Below are 18,605 nucleotides of genomic sequence, written 5' to 3' on the forward strand. Positions count from 1 at the left end.
ACTTGGGTAGACATTATCAAGAGTCGTACGATAGTGGTCGACTAACATCTTTTCACTCACTGGTGAGCCATAAGAGTGGCCAGTCATCGACAGGAAGTTACAATATAGCATCGGATTTGGTAATGTCTATCGCAGTTGGATACGTATCTTCAGCAACAAACAACTCAAAACACGACTTATACATCCAGAATGTTACAATGTAATTGACCGAGTAGATCTGTAAGCTTAATTGTTAAAAAAGGTTAAATATGGTATTTTTTAACAAAAGCCTTAGTCATCATCTGAATGTAATTCTTGCATTAGAATTGAAGTTTGTGAATTTCTCGAAAATATCAAAATATCGAGTTTATGCAAATTCAACTTCCTTCCCATATATTAAATAAAGTTATTAACATATTATGTAAGTTTCTAAAATTTGCTTTTTATTTGGACACCGATTTCCTCAAAAAGTTTAATATTTCCTCTCCTTCACTTAAACCGAATTTTTTTAATTAGAATTGTTTTGCACAATTATTATTTTCAAGGTACACTTAATTGTTAAATATATTAGATACAGTTGACTTGGTATGTACCTGTATTAGAAAAAAAAAACAATGAGATTTGTTTACTGTTTGTATTATTTTTAATTCAGTTTGAAAAGCTTTTTTCAAATATATTATTGGCAATAAATAAATGTTTTACGTCTAGTTACGAAAGTTATTTCGATGTTGTTTCTGTAGTCTTTAAATAATTATGTTTACAATGCCATGTCTATATGTATTGTACTTATATAATCCTTTTTTTGGTGGTATTGTCAGAATTATAAAAATTTATAACAAAATTATTTAGTGGCTGTACTTCTTCTTCTTCTTTGGTTGCCGTGTCCGTATTCAGACGTTGGCCGTCATCATGTTTACAATCTCCTGAAACATTTCTCTGTCGGCTGCTGCGCGAAATACTTCGTCTACTGTGGAACCACACCATTGTCTAATATTACGCAGCCATGAAAGTTTCTTTCGACCAATCCATCTCTTTCCTTCCACTTTTCCTTGTATTATAAGGCGAAGTCAATCAAAATCATCTGGTCATGATAAACAATATCGCTGTTGTAGATAAATTTGTGTACCTGGGCTCATTAATAACCAACAAAGGAGGCTGTACTGAAGAAATAAAGCGGCGGTCAGCAATCGCAAAAAGCGCTATGGCAAAATTAACAAAAATTTGGAAAAGCCATGAAATAACTACCGATACAAAAATGAGACTAGTAAGAAGTCTAGTTTTTCCAGTTTTTACTTATGCATCGGAATGCTGGACCCTTACTGAGAAAGACAAAAAGAACATAGATGTATTTGAGATGTACTGCTGGAGACGAATGCTGAGAATACCATGGGTGGCCCGAAGAACAAATGAATCCATACTGGACCAGCTAAACATAAAGAAAAGACTAAGAACACAAATATCAGAACAAATAATAAGCTATTTTGGACATGTCCTTCGAAGAAATGGTCTTGAAAAACTTACCATCCAGGGAAAAGTAGAAGGCAAAAGAAATAGAGGTAGATCTCCCACACGATACACGGACCATATTGTTGCTACCATTGGCGCTCCATTGTCAGAATGTGCTAGAATGGCAGAAGATAGAAAAACGTGGAGGAACATTGGGAAATGTAGTTAATAGCTTCATGATATCACGATACCTGCATCAGGTTAACGACTAAGAAGAAGAAGAAGAATAAGGCGAAGTAGATGGTATTTAGGTCCTCTAATTATATGGCCGAAGTATTCTGTTTTTCTTCTCTTTATGGTGTTTCTGAGCAGACGTTCTGAATTGATCATTTGAAGAACATCTTCATTGGAAGTGTGCGAAACCCACGATATCTTTAGGATTCGTCTATAGCACCACAATTCGAATGCTTCTAACTTGTTTAGCATTGTGGTTTTTAACGTCCATGTCTCACAACCATACAATAGGATGGACCACACATAGCATTTCAGGACCTTCTTACGAATATTCATCGACAGGTTTCTGTTGCATAAAACTGGTTTCCAGGCCATAAAAGCCTTACGTGATATTCGATCCTGGTTATTATCTCTTCATTAGAGTCACAATTTACATTTAACCAGCTGCCAAGGTATTTGAAATGATTTACCCTTTCGATCTCCTCTCCATTAAGAGAAATCAGACCTTGATCTATATTGATCTTTCCAACTGTCATCCACTTTGTCTTTGAAATGTTGATTTTAAGGCCTCTTCGATAACTTACTTCACTGACTAGATTTAGTAATGTTTGGAGATCTTGTAAATTTTCTGCAAGAATGGCTGTATCGTCAGCGTATCTAATATTGTTGATTACTTCTCCACTTAGTCTTACTCCCTCTTGTCTGTCATCCAAAGCCTCCCTAAAGATTTCTTCAGAGTACAGATTATAAAGAGTGGGTGACAAAACACAACCCTGCCGTACTCCACGTTTGATGGATATTTTTTCAGTCGGACTGTCTTCAATTTGGATAAAGGCTACTTGATTGTAATATAAGTATTTCAGCAGTCTTATATCATAGTGGTCAAGTCCTGCTGCCCGTAGGCAATCGAAAAGTGTATCGTGTTGTACTCTGTCGAACGCCTTCTCGAAGTCGATGAAACAAACATAAACATTCTTTCGGAATTCACAACTTTTTTGTAATAGAACGCGCATACAGAATAGTGCCTCTCTAGTTCCTAGACCGTTTCTAAATCCAAATTGCTTATTACCCATCCTACTTTCGCATACAAGGAATACTCGGTTTTGTATAATTCGTAAGAGTATCTTTAGTGTGTGACTCATCAAACTGATTCGTCTAAAATCGCTGCATTTGGTGGGCTTGCTTTTCTTTGGTAATGTTATAAACAGTGACTCTAACCAATCATCTGGTATTTTTCCTTCGCTGTAAATTTTGTTGAAGAAAGTGGTTAAGCAGGCAATGCTTTCCTCATCCAAAAGTTTAAGTAGCTCAGCAGGGATTTGATCTGGTCCAGGTGCTTTATTGTTTTTGGCTTGCTGTATTGCCTTTTTGACTTCCGAATTCAGTATACTGGGATCTCTGTCTAACTGGTTGTCACAGGCAGTATTTGGAGCATTTTCTCTAGAAGCATCGTCAAAAAGGTCAGTGATGTATCTCTCCCATTCTTTGCACTGTTGTTCGTGATCCTAAATTTTTCTTTTTTCGTCCTGGACAGTGGCTGTACAGAAGCCCTAAAATGGATGTATATTTATATTCTATCATAAACAAAAATTTAATCTTTTGGTACTTGTTTTGTAATGATTTATGTCAGTTTTAATTCCTAGATTTTGTTTTGTATAGTGGCTTCTACTTTAACTTTAGCTCCGAGAATAACCTAAGGACTAAAGTGATCGCTAGAAATTAACAAACTTTAAAAGGTATTTTTTTAAACTGAACAAAATCAATGCAGATTTAAACAGTTTTTAAAACATTCGGAAATATTGCCTTGACGCAAATACTTTTTATACTTTGTACTTCGAAATAGATTTTGTAAGAACCTACGGGACGTATGAAAAACTTGACGACATTGGTCAAAGATTGGTAATCGGTCAATCGAGAAAAAAACGAGAAATGTCACGAGTGACAATTACTACCTGCTGGCTGAAATATATCTGACACAAACGATTATTTACTTTCTTGGGAATCATGAAAAAAACATTTAACGGGCACTCTCCTTGTATTCCAAGCAGTCAAAACCAAATGAGTCTAGCTTAAATTATACTAATATCAATCCCTTTTACAGACATGTACTGTCTAAGTGTCTCCCACTTTGATCTTTCTCTTTTACTACTTCCAAGAACTTCGAAATCAGCAATTCTTCGTATCGCATTATTATATTCATCATGCAACGTCTTGTGTCCACTGCTGGATATAGGTCTCTCCCATTTTTCGCCACTCTTCACGGTTATGTGCGTCTTGTTGCCATTTCTTGGATATTCGTTTAATGTCGTCCATCCAACGTATTGGTGGTCGTCCTTTGCTGCGTTTGTCTTCTCTTGGGCGCCAGTCAATTAGTTTTCTGATCCATCTTGAGTCTTTTAGTCTCGCTATGTGACCTGCCCAGTTCCATTTCAGCTTGGCTATACATTCGACGACATCAGTGATACCTGTTCTTTTCCTTAGGTCTTTGTTCCTTATTTTGTCTTTTTTGTCACGCCGAGAATCGATCTTTCCATGCGCCTTTGTGCCACTCGTATTTTTAGTGCTGTTATATGCTATAAGCCGCCCAAGCAAGTGTTATTCGTCGTTGAAATTCACAGGTCTGATTATCCTTGCTTATTCTGATTTCATGACCGAGATATATATAGCTTTCTGTCAATTCTACCACTTGATTTTGGATGGTTAGGTGTTCGCTGGGAACCAAATTTGTCGTAAATTAGGTCTTACGGATGTTTATTTTTAGACCTATTGCTGTCTCACACCTCGTTTTTAAGAATTTCTCAGGTAGTATCATGAAGTTTTACACGCTTTGTGGCGTTTTGGTACAATGTTTGTACTAACTTTGTAAGCCGGTAGTCTATTCTACTATTGTTCAGAGCAGTTATAATGCTGTCTAATTCCACGGTATCGATGGCTTTGTGAAAGTCTACGAAGATAAGTACCAGTGATTTGTTATATTCTATCGATTTTTCCATTAAGGTTTTTACTGTTTGTAGGTGATCGTTTGTTCCGAATTTTGAGCAGAAGCCAGCTTGTTATCATTATATTATTATTAACCATATTAACCATCCAAACTTATGACTTCACATTTTTGAATTAATTGGTGCGATACCTAAACTTCTCCTAATATGTCAATTTTAAATGTTATCCTTTTTTGTCAGTTTATTCATCCATTTTAACATTATCATTTCCGCTGCTTGCATTGTTTGCATGCTATTTCTGTTAATCGCCCAACATTTAGTTCCGTAGGTCACAGCTGATCTTATGACAGTTTTATATAATTTTCCTTTAAGCTTTATTAGATCTTTCTGTCACAGAACATACACTCACCTCCTTCTATTGCATCCATCCTGTCCTAACTCTACTGCATGCATCTTCATATATTTTCCCATTACCTTGTAACACCGATTCTAGATGATACTTAAAGCTATTATTTTTCATAATCATTTCACCATCCAAAGTTATCATCTTATTTGTAATAGTAACTCCATCTTTAGATAAACATTCCATTCCATTTCTGTTATGATTCAACAATAATAAAAATATCCAATTCTCATCTGAAATTGATCAGTATCTCCAACACCTATCCTAACACTGTTACTCGCTCATACACAATCTACACATACTCACTGGGAACTACTACCTTATTAAGTGCCAACTAAAAAACTTTTTGAAGAATTCTATCATATGCTTTCTCAAGATCAATGAATATGATTTGTTTCTTTGATTTGTTTCTTTATTCCTATATTTTTCCATCAGCTAACTTTATTAAGTTTTATTAAGATGATTATGCCCGGAGAGGTACATAATTCAGCAAGAGGACCTATGGCCCGGGGCATTAATGTTGCTCCATGGGGGTAATCATCCGGTAACACCACTATTTTCACTTTACATAATATAGTGTTGTCACAATACCACTTGTTGATATTTTGAGGTTTGTTGATTATATTAGGTAACGTGCAATAAAGGCAAGAAAAAATTTATTGCCACTTCAATCTAGGTCATTGTACGACAATGAGTACAAAATATTGATTCAATGGAAATTGAAAAATAAAATAACAAATAAAATAAGTGAGACCAGAATATTGGTTTACTTTCAGGAATTGGTATGTTAATTTTTGTTCTTTTTTATGTTTAGTTCACGTTTCTGATTGAATTATATTATCGAATATTCCATTTTGAAACCACATTAATAATTATTAACGAAAATGCTGACATTTTCATTTTGTCGTCTAATATCGATTACTTATTAATAATAATATATTTTATCAATAAGTTCGAAAATTGTACTTTCAATATTTATTAAAGATTTTTAAGGTTAAAAAATGTTAGTTCTATTATATTTACTCCTTTAAAAATTGTTTAAAATAAAAAAAAACCTTTGTTCTATAACATAATTTGCTTTTTTTTTTCTTACACAATAGGGCCTTATAGGCCATAACGCCCGCTTATTATGCCGTAGAATATAACAAGTGTTTTTATGGTAACCGTATCCAAGTAGGTAGCTCCGTTAATAACAGTTTTGGAGTTTAAATTTTCCTGGTCACAACGGATTTGCTCTCTTATCTTATCCTCTTATCCTCTACTTCACTTTTGAACTTGCCCGGGGTTGCTTTTACTTGGGGGTGAAAGACATCCCTTCTCGTACGTAAAAAACGTTTAAAATAGGTCCGAAAATGGATAAATTGAATAATTCTAAGCAACTTTTATTTTAAGTTAAGAAGTATTTTAAGTCAATACTTTTTTAGTTATTTGCGTGAGAAAATGATCATTTTTCAAAATTAAAACCAAGTTTTTAGACGGTTTTTCCCAAATAACTCAAAAAGTAAATATTTATCTAAAAAAAAATACTTAGTAAAAATGTAGCTTATAAAAAAACAAAAAAAAATTGGTGTAGCTATGAAGTCTGTAGACACAGCAGAAAAGTAGGTTCTTATTTGTCAAATTCCAAATCGAATATTTCAACGTGAAATAACCAAAAAATAAAGCACTTTTCGGGGAAAGCTCATCAAAACTTTTTAAAAGTATGTAAAAAAATCTTTGTTTTGATTTTTTTTTAGTTTCTAGCATTAAAACTAAGTGAGTTACGCTTAAAATAAAGTTGGTCCTTTTTTTTGGGTAAAAACATCGTGAAAATTACCCCCTAATTTGCACAAAAAAATCGAATTAATCGTTACCGCTTTTTAACTTAATTTGTTTATATATTGTTGGTTTAAAGCTCTTATTTTTAAAAAAAATTGGTTTTAAAGTAAAAGAAAATTTTTTTAAAACTTAAAAAATATTAGTGTTACGCAAAATCTTGAAGAGTAAATCTATACAGGTTCTGCTTTTCTAAACATTTTGGTTTTTTTGTTTTTTTGTCAAACAAAAGTTGGTTAAGATGTTTCTGTTCAAATCACTCGTGATTATTGACTCGTTCAAGCCCTTTCAACTACAACCCTATAAAAAAAAGGGTTCAAAAGAATTAATTTAAATGATCTAACTGCTCTTAAAAAACCTATAAAATGGTTTTTTAATTACTTCATAGCTTAAAAGCTAACCGAGTTTTGGGTAAAAAACCAATCACATATTTTAGGAGGTATCAGAACGTGTATACTAGAGCATTGTAAGATACACATAACGTGCTATTAAGGCACAGGCACACTTTCACCCATCCTTACAAACTAATAAGAGTTGTAAAATAAATTCATAACGTTTTGATTAAAAAAATTATTGTATATAGTTTTAATGAAAAAAAATACTATAACTAGTAATTTCTTGGTAAGGGGTAAGGATAGAAATTATTTAATAAAAAATTAAAACAGTAATATTTTTCTAATAAGAGTCGTTTTTACCACTAAAAAATAAAAAGTAACCAACGGCACACGTCCAATTTTGAAGTGAGGGGTAAGTATAACCTAAATCCAAATTTTCATGCAAATCAGTGCGGACAAGGTATTCAATGACATTGTTTTAATTATAACTAATCTAGGGGGTCAGATTTAGGAGTTAAACCCCTGTAATAAAATCTTAGATTATTTTGTTTAATGGTAATTGACATCCATTCAATTCATTAACAGATTATTTGAATCAATTACTCGCTTTAATTTACAATTATAAGATTTTTTCTAATAGGGGTAGTTTTCACCCCAAAAAAATAAAAAGCAACCAACGGCACAAGTTCAAAAGTGAAGTAGGGGGTAAGTAAAACCTAAATCGAAGTTTTCATTCAATTCGGTGGTGACACGGAAAATTACAGGGTATCGCCGTATTTCACTTTCATTTACTGGGCTAAAGGTAAAATAAACAAAATACAAGTGAAAAAAAAATTTTAATAAAAACCCAAACTTGTTAGCATATGAATAGTTATTTTTTATATTGTCGTTAAATATTAAACATGTTACACCAATTAAAAGTCGCAATATGTGTCCACTTTGGAAGTTTCAAAGAGAATCGAAAAAAAAAACAAAAGAATATAATATAAATAATTTTAAATAGACCCACAAACAAACTTGCTGACATTTGATTAGTTTTTTGTTATTTTGTATTTAAATAATTTTATATTCATTGTTGATCAATTAAATATTTTTATATTATTGTTACTTGCCATATTGTTAAATGTGGATGTGAATTGAACAACACTGCACTTGTCACGGTACTAATCGAACAGATACGAATAATAAAGAATCAATAAATATATAGGTACCAGGCTTATTTTAAACAATGACATCACCCTTATCACATCTTGCTATCAGTAGATTAACGACAAGTATTATTGTCATGTCTTCATTACACCTTGTGACCGAAAAATTGTACGAGCTATTTATAACAATAATATTTTTACTGCCAGGTCTATATTTGAGGTAAATCTAATTAACAATACTTTATTGGTTATGAGCTAACTGAATATAATATGTATATTTATTATGACTGATTGGGAAAAGAATATGATTTATAATAAATAATAACTTGCACATTTTCTTGTTCAAATATGATCAATGAAAGCCATTGTAGAGCTATTTTAGCATTTCTAAAGTTATAGTAAGGTACAATCAAATGATGCAAATATTTTATATTTAAAGATCAAAATTAAAAAGGAAGAACTTTCACAATTTTCTAATTCATTGTGTGCTAATAATGAAACGGTGACTTAATATAAGTGCGTTCGATTACTATCAGTGCTAATACGCTGTAAAAATCACAAATTGCTGCAGTTTAAAAAAGATCACGGCTGCCTTTTGCCATTGTGACATGCTATATGCAATTTTCGATTATGTTTGTTACCAGCACCCAACTATAGCCCAGGCTATGAGTGAAAAAATGCCTATTAATTAGTGAATTATTTTTGAAACCTACTCCATGTTATACAGAGCGATGGCAGGAACAACTCCCCAGTGCGTGCAATAACAAATTTTTAGTTATTATTTATTAATGACACTTAAATACGCACTTTTAATTCAGATTGTTGTGAAGCCTAAGGTACACGTTTTTATAAAATATACCCATAAAATTATAAAAGTAAATTGAATAAGATTAAATTGAAGCGTTTTAAGTTTAATTTCAATCAATTATTATTGCTTAATTAGCGCCCAAAGTTAAAAAACGGTCTTTTATAAATAAAATTCAATATTCTTTTTCTTCTTTTTCTTTGTAAAAATGCTTGTATAATAATTTTTAATGTATTAAATTAAAGCACTTTTAATACTTAACAAAATGAATTTTTTAAAACCGTACTGGTCCATTTGATGCTAAGATATGACAATTTGTTTATCCCAAGACAAAAAAGTGCAACTACAACTTTAAAAAAAGGGGTGAGGTCGCTGTTCCTCACGTACCAAGGAGCATTCACAAAGTTTCTTAATACTTTATTTTGAAATTTCTGGATTATTTCTGTATTATTTTCTTGCACACCCCCAAAGTTGGCTACAATAAGTATAAATAGGTCGTAATTTTTGTTTATGAAGTAAAATCTTGTTGTAAATACATAGAGAGTACTTTTTTTAGAGCATAGAATACATTTTTTTGTACGTTATGCCAAGTTCATCCCATTTTTTCAAAACATGAATTTTCCAGCGTAGTTGTGCATCTAATGTTATACCTAGGTATTTTGCCGTATTTGCATATTATTAATTGTAACTAGTATATTTTGTATCTTTTTATTGGTAAAGTTAACGTGGACAGATTTATTTTCGTTGAGCCTAATTTTCCATTTGTTTGTCCACGAATGTATTTTGTTAAATTCTGTTTCTAGTTTCTTTATTGCCTCTTTAAAAGTGTCATCTATTGCTAAAATGATAGTATCGTCAGCAAAGGTGGCAATGATATTATATTTTAATACAGGTATGTCGTATGGTAAATAAAGGACCGGGTCCAACACGCTATCTAGCGGAATTCCTGCTTTAATTTCTCTTATGTCTGAATAGGTGTTTTCTTGTTTAATTCTAAAGTGTCTTTCAGATATACTAGACTGTACCATTTACGAATATTGCTTGGGCATAAACATTTTTATCTTATATACCAAACCTTCATGCCACACTTTATCGAAGGCTTGAGCAATATCAAGAAATATAGTAGAACATACACCTTTTTCTTCTAATGATTTTTCAATGATATTTTTATGATCTTGATCATAATCATACTACTACTACTACTTGTCGGTTTATAACGTTCTCCGCCGTTTTCCGACTTCCAATCGCCACTTAGACCGGTTGTTCCATAGATCTTCTTCTATGGCCCCCTCTCTCAGTTCTTTATTTATTCCTTCGCTCCAACTTTTTCTCGGTCTATCTCGTTTTCTCTTTCCTTCTGGTTGCCACTTTAGTATTTCTTTTGGCATTCGTTGTTCGTCCATTCTTTGTATGTATCCGAACCAGATAAGTTGTTTTGTTGTTAGGTCATCTGTGATTGTTCGTTTGATTCCCATTATTTCTCTAATGCGTTCGTTGGTAATCCTTTCTCTTCTAGATCTTCCTGCGGCTCTTTTCCAAAAATCCATTTCCCTCGCTTTCAGCGTTGACAGTGTTCTTTCTTTCAGTGGCCATACCTCACAGCTGTATAAAGTGATACTTTTTACTATAGTCTCATATATCCTATTTTTATTTTCTTTGCTGATGGATTGGTCCCATAAAATGGTGTTTGACATTGTGATGGCTTTTCTCCCTGACGTATTTCTCTCTCTTATGGCTTTGTCTAATGTTCCATCTTGTGAAATAGTGATACGTAGGTATTTGTAGTCACAGCAGTGCTTTATCGTAGTGTTATCGTCTAATATAAGATCTTTTTGTTCTGCTTCAATGCACAGGTATTCGGTTTTCTTTTTATTTATATTCACCATAGTATTGGTGAGCGGTATCCCCATTGTCCTCCATTTTTGTTTCCATCTTTTTAAAGCACTTTCAAGGTATATTTTAAATAAAGTGGGAGACAAGCAACATCCTTGCTTTAATCCTTTTGATGTTATAAATCCTGTTGTTATTTGTGTCCCTGCTTTTATCTTTGTTATTGGTTGGTTGTATAGCACTTTGACGGCTTTTATTAATTCTATACCTATTAATATTTGTGCTTTCCATTGATTGCCACAGCTTCTTCAATGGAACGCTGTCGTAGGCTTTCCGTAGGTCGACGAACAACATATTCTTATAATCTCTTGATTCCTTGCCATCTTTTTTTCTATTATCTGGGTTAAGGAGAAAATGTGGTCATAGTGGATCGACCCGTACAAAATCCTGCTTGTTCTTCTACTTCATAATCTAAGTATTCTCTCACGATTCGGTTCTTTAACACCTTTCCATATATTCGACTCATAGATCCGGTTACAGCTATTCCTCGGTAATTTTCACAATTATTTTTATCACCCTTTTTATGTATAGTGCTGAGGTATGATATCTTCCATTCCTTGGGGATTTCGCTTGTGTTTATGCATTCTTGAAAAAGTTGTCGAAGACATTCGTACAATTTGTTCGTTCCGTACTTAAACAATTCTCCGGGTATATCTCCTGGTCCGGGTGCTTTGTTCCTCTTCAGCTGTTTACATACATTTTTAATTTCCCCTGTTGTTAATCTTATTGGCGAGCCAACTATTGAAATTCTATCTTGGTTTTGATTTCTATGTTCCTGAAATTCGGCTCTATTCTCTACCAAAAGTCCTTTGAAATACTCTTCCCAGTCTTCAGATTTTATGCTCTGTATTACTTCTTTATTCTTTTCTTTTGTCAATTTTTTTATCAGTTTCCAGCTTTCTGTGCTTTTGGTTCCTCCTCCTCCTCCATCATAATCATAACATTGATCATATGCACTTGATCAATTGTCGCGTGCTTATTTTTGAAGCCAAATTGATGTGTCAAAATCAAGTTTTTTGTTTTAATTATTGTTTTCCTTTTTTTAAGTAGGAGAGTCTCCAATACCTTCGATATAACAAGAAGTAGTGATATTGATCCATTCATTAATAATATGAAATAATTTAACTTAGGGAATGAGAAAGAATTGCCGCTTTAACGATATTATTATCATTAATAAATTTAAATGAGCTGTTATATACGCTATAGTGGAGGAAAGTTGAAATATTTACTTACTTGATTTGGTCACGAATGCAGCACCAAATTAATTGTTAGATTTTGAAGCATCTGTAAATAATTTATAAAATGTTTGATAAAAGTCTATTATACTTGTATTTGACAAAATAGCTTTTATTACTAAAAGATGCGCTTCAGATTTATTGTACTAGTATTTGTATAGATCACATTGTGCAATATTGATCGGCCAAGGGGTAAGTTTAATTTCTTTGAATATGTTCTAATTTTCTCATACTATGGTTTCCTCAGTTTCTTATTAGCGTTAAAAAGTCAGCTGTATGTACGTGCGAATAGTACGTTAGTGAAAGTTGCATTCGCATTAATAAAGAGAAGATTCACCAAGTTCATTGTATATGCTTTCAATAGATGAACTTCTAAATGCTCCTTTTACGATCCGTAGACCATTATTATGAATTGTATCGAATTAATTTTAAAATAGAATTGGGCAAATAGTGGCTCAGAATAAGCGATGCATCCATAATCAAGTGTAGACCTGATTAACGATTTGTATACTAATAATATTGTATCTTGCACCCCATTTGCTGTTTCACAGTGTTTTTAAAATATTGAGTTTCTTTATATATAATATTATTTTTTTAAATAATTTTCTGTGAAAACGATTTCCAGAGTGGAAATCGAATCGTCAAACATCAATTATAAAATATAATCTTCCTTTCAATGAATTGTGGCTTAATACCATATAAAAAGAATATTTAACTTGGAGATGCTACAGGAAAACAGTTTTAGAACATGTTGAAGATTGATCAACCTCAAGAGAAATATTATTTAGAGGGATTTTCTATTTATTCAATATCTATTTCTTTTTCCATCTATAGTATACAAACATAATTATAACTAATATCCAACAGTTTACTTCATTGTCATATTTTCACATAACACATTCTCAACCAAGTTGGCGAGTTCATTGCTCAATTGCAGGATCTATCATATGTATTCAAACAATTAACATACATTTAAAATAAGGAGAATACATATAATAGGTTGCCAGTAAAAAAAGTGGTCGCAAATATATTTATTTCAATTAATAATATTTAGTTTTTGACAAATATTTTATTTCGTTTATTTATTTTTTAAATAAAATACGCTGCTCATGACGTATATGCATGCTTTTTATATCAAATTAAAGCTAATTTTTTTCTTAATATTAAGATACGAAATATTTTGCCTACCACATAGGGTATTACGATAAGGGGTTGAAAATTGGGGCAGAAATTATTGGGGCAGAGATAGGGCAAGCAAAATAAACGAAACTGTTGCGAACGGCTCTCAGGGATTATTTGGACTAGCTGGGTCGTGGATAAGTGGATGGCAAGGGTATTGGATTGGAGCCACTTCAAAAATGAAACAAAGGGGCACTTACATTAATCTCCTGGACAAATGGACAAACAAAACAACAAGAAGGACCTCTAGCTATTTGAAATAAGAACGCCGCTTCGAGGAAACAAATTGTAACGATTACAACAAGTTCTTGTAACTATTGAAATAATTAGTAGAAATGAAAAATATATCTTTTTAAATGAAACTCAAAAAAGGGGTTAGAGAGGAGAGAAATAAACAAAATGGTTTAGAAAAAAATTAAACATTTATTGTTGTCTCGCCACAAACAGTTACAAAAATAGACAATGCAAAAATACTGTATTAATAGTCACAAAAGTAAATACAAAAATAACAAAGGGAAACACTTACTATGTCGTATCCGTTTACGAACTCTAGGAATTGGAGATACTACAAAACCTACTATTAGTACTGGGCTATAATTTATAGCAGAAATAAATTATTACAAATAAAAAGTTAGCTTTTTAAATGATAAAAGCAATTAATAATAAAAATGTTTATTTTTCCTTTAAAATTTAAACACACAAGTTACCTTGATTTCACTAAATTACTTTTGGGGGTGGAAACTAGACTGGAATTTCTGGGGGTAGAACTGGGCTTAAACTTTCTGCCACATGAACAAATTTATTTCCATACTATGAAAAGGTATTCTGAAACGGCTTCTTAGGGACATAAAAATTTGAGGTTGAAATTGGGCCACTAGATACAAACTTTAAACTGGACGTCTTAAAAATCAGAAAACTGGAACATGTGGATATCTTTCAAAACCTCACTTAAAACTGTAACTATTAACTGCCACAATACACTACATATTTTCCATGAAAAGGGACGAAAAACAAGAAACATTACAAATTTGACGTAAAATTTGGACTAACGCTGAAGTCAACGGCTTTTGACAATGCCTTAGCGAAAGTGAGTTAATTCTTAAAAATCATTTGCTTAACTTAGAATAAACAAAACATATAAACAGGAATATTTATTTAAAACGCAAAATATTAAGCTGCTTTGATCAAAAAAATGCCGAGAATTTACACATCTGTGAAACATAAACAAACTTTTAAAATGTGTCTATTATCAATCTCGGCGACGCAAAAGAAATTGAAAGAATACTTCATGTTTTAATATGTACGATAGGAAATGAAATACACTAAAAATATTCTTTGGTGTTTTAATACATATACAAGGGGATTTCAATATATATCAAGGAATTTTAGAATGCCACAAGATATAAAGTTTCCTGAGAAAAAAATGGTCAAAAATTAGGGTTGCCAGCTATTAAAAACGCAAGGTATCGAAGCTAAAGTAAAATAGAGTTAGGGAGCAACGACACTAGTTTGACAAGTGATAATGTGTATCTATCGACGCATACTTTCAAAACTCTTATAACTGACACTTCAAACCAGTAGCGTTGCGCGCTAGCTGTCTTTTATTTATCTTTGATACCTAGCGTTTTTAACAGCGGACAACCCTATTTTTCGATCATTTTTTTCTCAGACAAACTAATATCAAATTAAGATAAATTGGCTTTAATTTAATATAAAAAACATACATATACGTCATTAGCGGCGTATTTTATTTAAAAAATAAGTGAACGAAATAAAATTTTTGTCAAAAATTAATTACTATTAAAATTCGTAAACTAATTTTCGAAACCAAATTCAGAATTTCGCTTTAATCTGTGCCTTCTAAGAATTGCAAAGCAAAACAGACGTTGATAAAGATGTTATTAGAGACATGGAGAATCTAAAAATTTCATTCCACAACATATCTCCTCCTGTACGAGTACAAGAAACCAATTCGCTAAGAATTTTGCTTAGTTGAGGAGATATGTTGTGGAATGCAATTTTTAGATTCCCCATGTTTTTAATAACATCTTTATCAACGTCTGTTTTGCCTTGCAATTCTTAGAAGGCACAGATTAAAGCGAAAGTCTGAATTTGGTTTCGAAAATTAGTTTACGGATTTTATTATCAGATGTCGCTATTTGCGTCTATACGAAGCCATGTTAGAGTTGCTTCCTAAGGCCGAAAGGATTTATTTTCACGTTCAGAGCGACTGCGAAAGCCGTTCTGATGAGACCTATTAGGCCGAAATACGTATAAGCGGATGCGCAGGCGCCCTGTACGTGAAAATAAATCTTAACTGTCTTTTCCTTTTTAATTACTATTAATTGAATTGTAAATATTTACGTCCACTTTTTGACTGGCAACCTATTCTCAATGTATCCTTCTGATTTTAAATCTATGTAAAAATGTGAGTTTGATTAACTACGTTATGAACGTAGTGATCCTGCAGTGGGATCTTAGGCTATGAGTGGTTACCAAAAATTCACTTTCGACTATCTTGAAAACCTGTCAATTTTAATAAATGTTAGTTACTTCCTTCCTGATCTAGTCAGTTAACTGGTTCTAACCGTTGGACGAAGTTGTCCGTTTTTCGAGCAAGGAAAATGTATGTTCCTTAAAGTGATATCCTATAACATCGACCTTATCTTTACAATTTTACAATATAATATGGTTTTCATGCAATCTAAAGGTTTTTTCGCCTAGTTTGGTAGCTACTTTAAACTACTTGTAAAATTTAAGTATTGTCGACATGTTTAGTAATTTTCAAATAACAGTCAAAATTTTACCTCACGTTGGTGTCGTTTTAGCGTAGAAATTTTTCTAATTTTCTCTGATGATGGTCCGACTGGACCGAAAACATTTTGAAGATATTTATAATCCTTTTGAATACATTTTAAATATTTTAATGAGAAAATATACCATCATACATCATAAGTTTTTACTTCTTTGTAAGTTTTTTATTGTTTAGAATCTCTTCAACTATCACGATTTCTTCGTAATGGATACAGTTAATGGGGGTGACCATATCTATAAAACGTGCGAATATACATTACACAGTACTTCGTAAAGACCAATAGTCTATTTCCTATGATAGCTGCACTCCTTTGGTAATAAATAAAAGTAATAATATATGCAAAAGTTTCTGCGCTTAGAGACATTTGAAAATACTAATAATTGTGAGCAAGATAGTAATAAACACTTACGACAATTAATAAATAATTAGTCTATGATCCGATATAAGAAAGACCTTCACCGATTTGTTTAATGGATAAAACTTATTTGACAGGTAATTTAGTGTGTTAAAAATTATAAAAAAACAAGAGGTGCCCGATATAATTTTTTCCAGTCTATAATTAATTAATAATTAAAAAATGACTTTAAAGATATTTTATTCAGCACAAAAATTTTATTATTGTAAACCATAAATATAAATATTATTACAAATATTACATTTGTAAATTATTGATTCCAATTAGTGATTTTTTTCTACTTCTAATACATAGGAACTAAAATTTCTATTATTCCTTCGGTACATTGCCACTTCCGTCATTTCGAGAATGTCTTGCACTTTCGAAGGCGTTTGGTCCCCAATAAATCCTGTTGGTTTTAAATAATCAACTAAATGCCAACCACAGTTTTTAGGATGGAGTTTTTGTACATCCCGACTCAGTTGCATTAAGCCACATGGAATTTTAAAAATAGTTCTTACAAATGTTTGTTGTAAAGATTTCCAGCCTGGTGGTATAGTGTTGGAGTAAAAACTTTTAATTTTTTTCAAAAACTGTTCGTAAAGCTCGTTAGTTATCATCGAAATGCAATTTCTTGCATCATTTACTCTGTTGCAGATATTCACGGTATAAATTTTAGAGGTAAACTGTTGAACAACATTCATTTTTACACCAATGAATATGTCGGCTTATCACTTAACGTTGTAAAAACGGTTTGATACCTTTCATTCTAAGAAAATATTTTAAATGGTCTAATTTTTCCTTTACTATAAAATGCTGCTGTGTAATCGCAACTTGTATACGCGTGGAAAGCAGGTAAACTTTTTGAACATAATTTTGAACCTAAGTTCAGAGCCAAATCGATGCAGTTGATACAATCAAAGTGTTGGTTATGTAAAAGAGTTGTTGATTTTTAGTTGTTGAAGAGGCTAGCCAAATTGCGGATTGTAAAATTTTGGATTGTTTTGTGTAAATTTTACGTTTTGTAAAGAGTGTAAAGTATGTTGTGACTGAGTATTCATGCTTTGTAATTACCGTTAGTGTTAAATTTTTTGTTAAATTCACAAGTAGAATTTATAAACAAGTCATTTTTAATTATTAATTAATTATAGTCTGGACAAAATTATATCGGGCACCTCTAGTCTTCTATAATGTTTAATATACTAAATTACACAGCAAATCATTTTTATCCAATAAACAGATCGGTGAAGCTCTTTGTTATATCGGATCTTCTACTAAATGCAAATAATTACAAGTGCATATCCTACTTGTACAAGTGAAGTATAAACAAAATGATAACTTTAGATAAATTTAATATTGTTGTTTAATATTGTCTTACCATATTTTCTTCGACGTATTCAAGTAAACCGTGTCCACTGCTAGACAAATTGAGAGAGAAAATGAAAAGTAACTTAAAAATTACCGCATTTTGACGTAAATTATAGTAGTGCCCTATTTTTTTCGTTGAACTATAATAAAAAAAATATTAAGAGACTACACTACGAATTTTTATAACCTGTTTGTACCTTCAGCTTCTATAACATTAATGAATAAATAAATATAATATTTGTTTGCTAAAACTAAAATCAAAAAGATAAAAGTTCAAATTAGTACACTTCATAAAAATATTTGGGGATCAAATAAATTCGAAAGAAATAATTGATTTTAAAAGTAGTAATATTTTTGGCCATGTTTAAACTTAAACTAAAATAAGAAAGTGATGATCATGCCCTGATCGACCCCTGTACGAGAAGAGTGTAATCCCTGTTAGATCATTTTTTTAATAATATAATTAATGACTCCGGCTGAGAATCCTCCCTAATGCCAAAAAAAGTGATAATTACGTATGACATATTTTTATCAAAACCAGCCTTTGATCACGAATACCAGCAGTTTCACCTCTTGCATATCAAAATTGATATGCAAACTTTACGATTTCTATTACATTC

At 31.9% G+C, this 18,605-nt stretch overlaps 2 protein-coding genes across 4 annotated transcripts in view; one reads left to right on the forward strand and one right to left on the reverse strand.

Annotated features, from left to right (window-relative positions):
* Positions 1–18,605, forward strand: part of LOC140439667 (uncharacterized) — a 226,478-nt gene that overhangs the window by 124,180 nt on the left and 83,693 nt on the right. The gene's annotated exons all lie outside the window — the stretch shown is intronic.
* LOC140439669 (paxillin) overlaps positions 1–18,605 on the reverse strand; it is a 127,176-nt gene that overhangs the window by 55,193 nt on the left and 53,378 nt on the right. The window contains exon 1 of one of the 3 annotated variants that reach the window (XM_072529731.1): positions 8,264–8,390. The exons of the other annotated variants lie outside the window; for them this stretch is intronic. Coding sequence (XP_072385832.1) covers positions 8,264–8,266 — 3 coding nt within the window. The 5' untranslated portion in view covers positions 8,267–8,390. Of the gene's footprint in view, positions 1–8,263; positions 8,391–18,605 lie in introns of those variants that run through there. 3 annotated transcript variants of the gene reach the window in all.

This window comes from Diabrotica undecimpunctata, chromosome 4, assembly GCF_040954645.1.
Source record: "Diabrotica undecimpunctata isolate CICGRU chromosome 4, icDiaUnde3, whole genome shotgun sequence".
NCBI classification, from domain to species: Eukaryota; Metazoa; Arthropoda; class Insecta; order Coleoptera; family Chrysomelidae; genus Diabrotica; species Diabrotica undecimpunctata.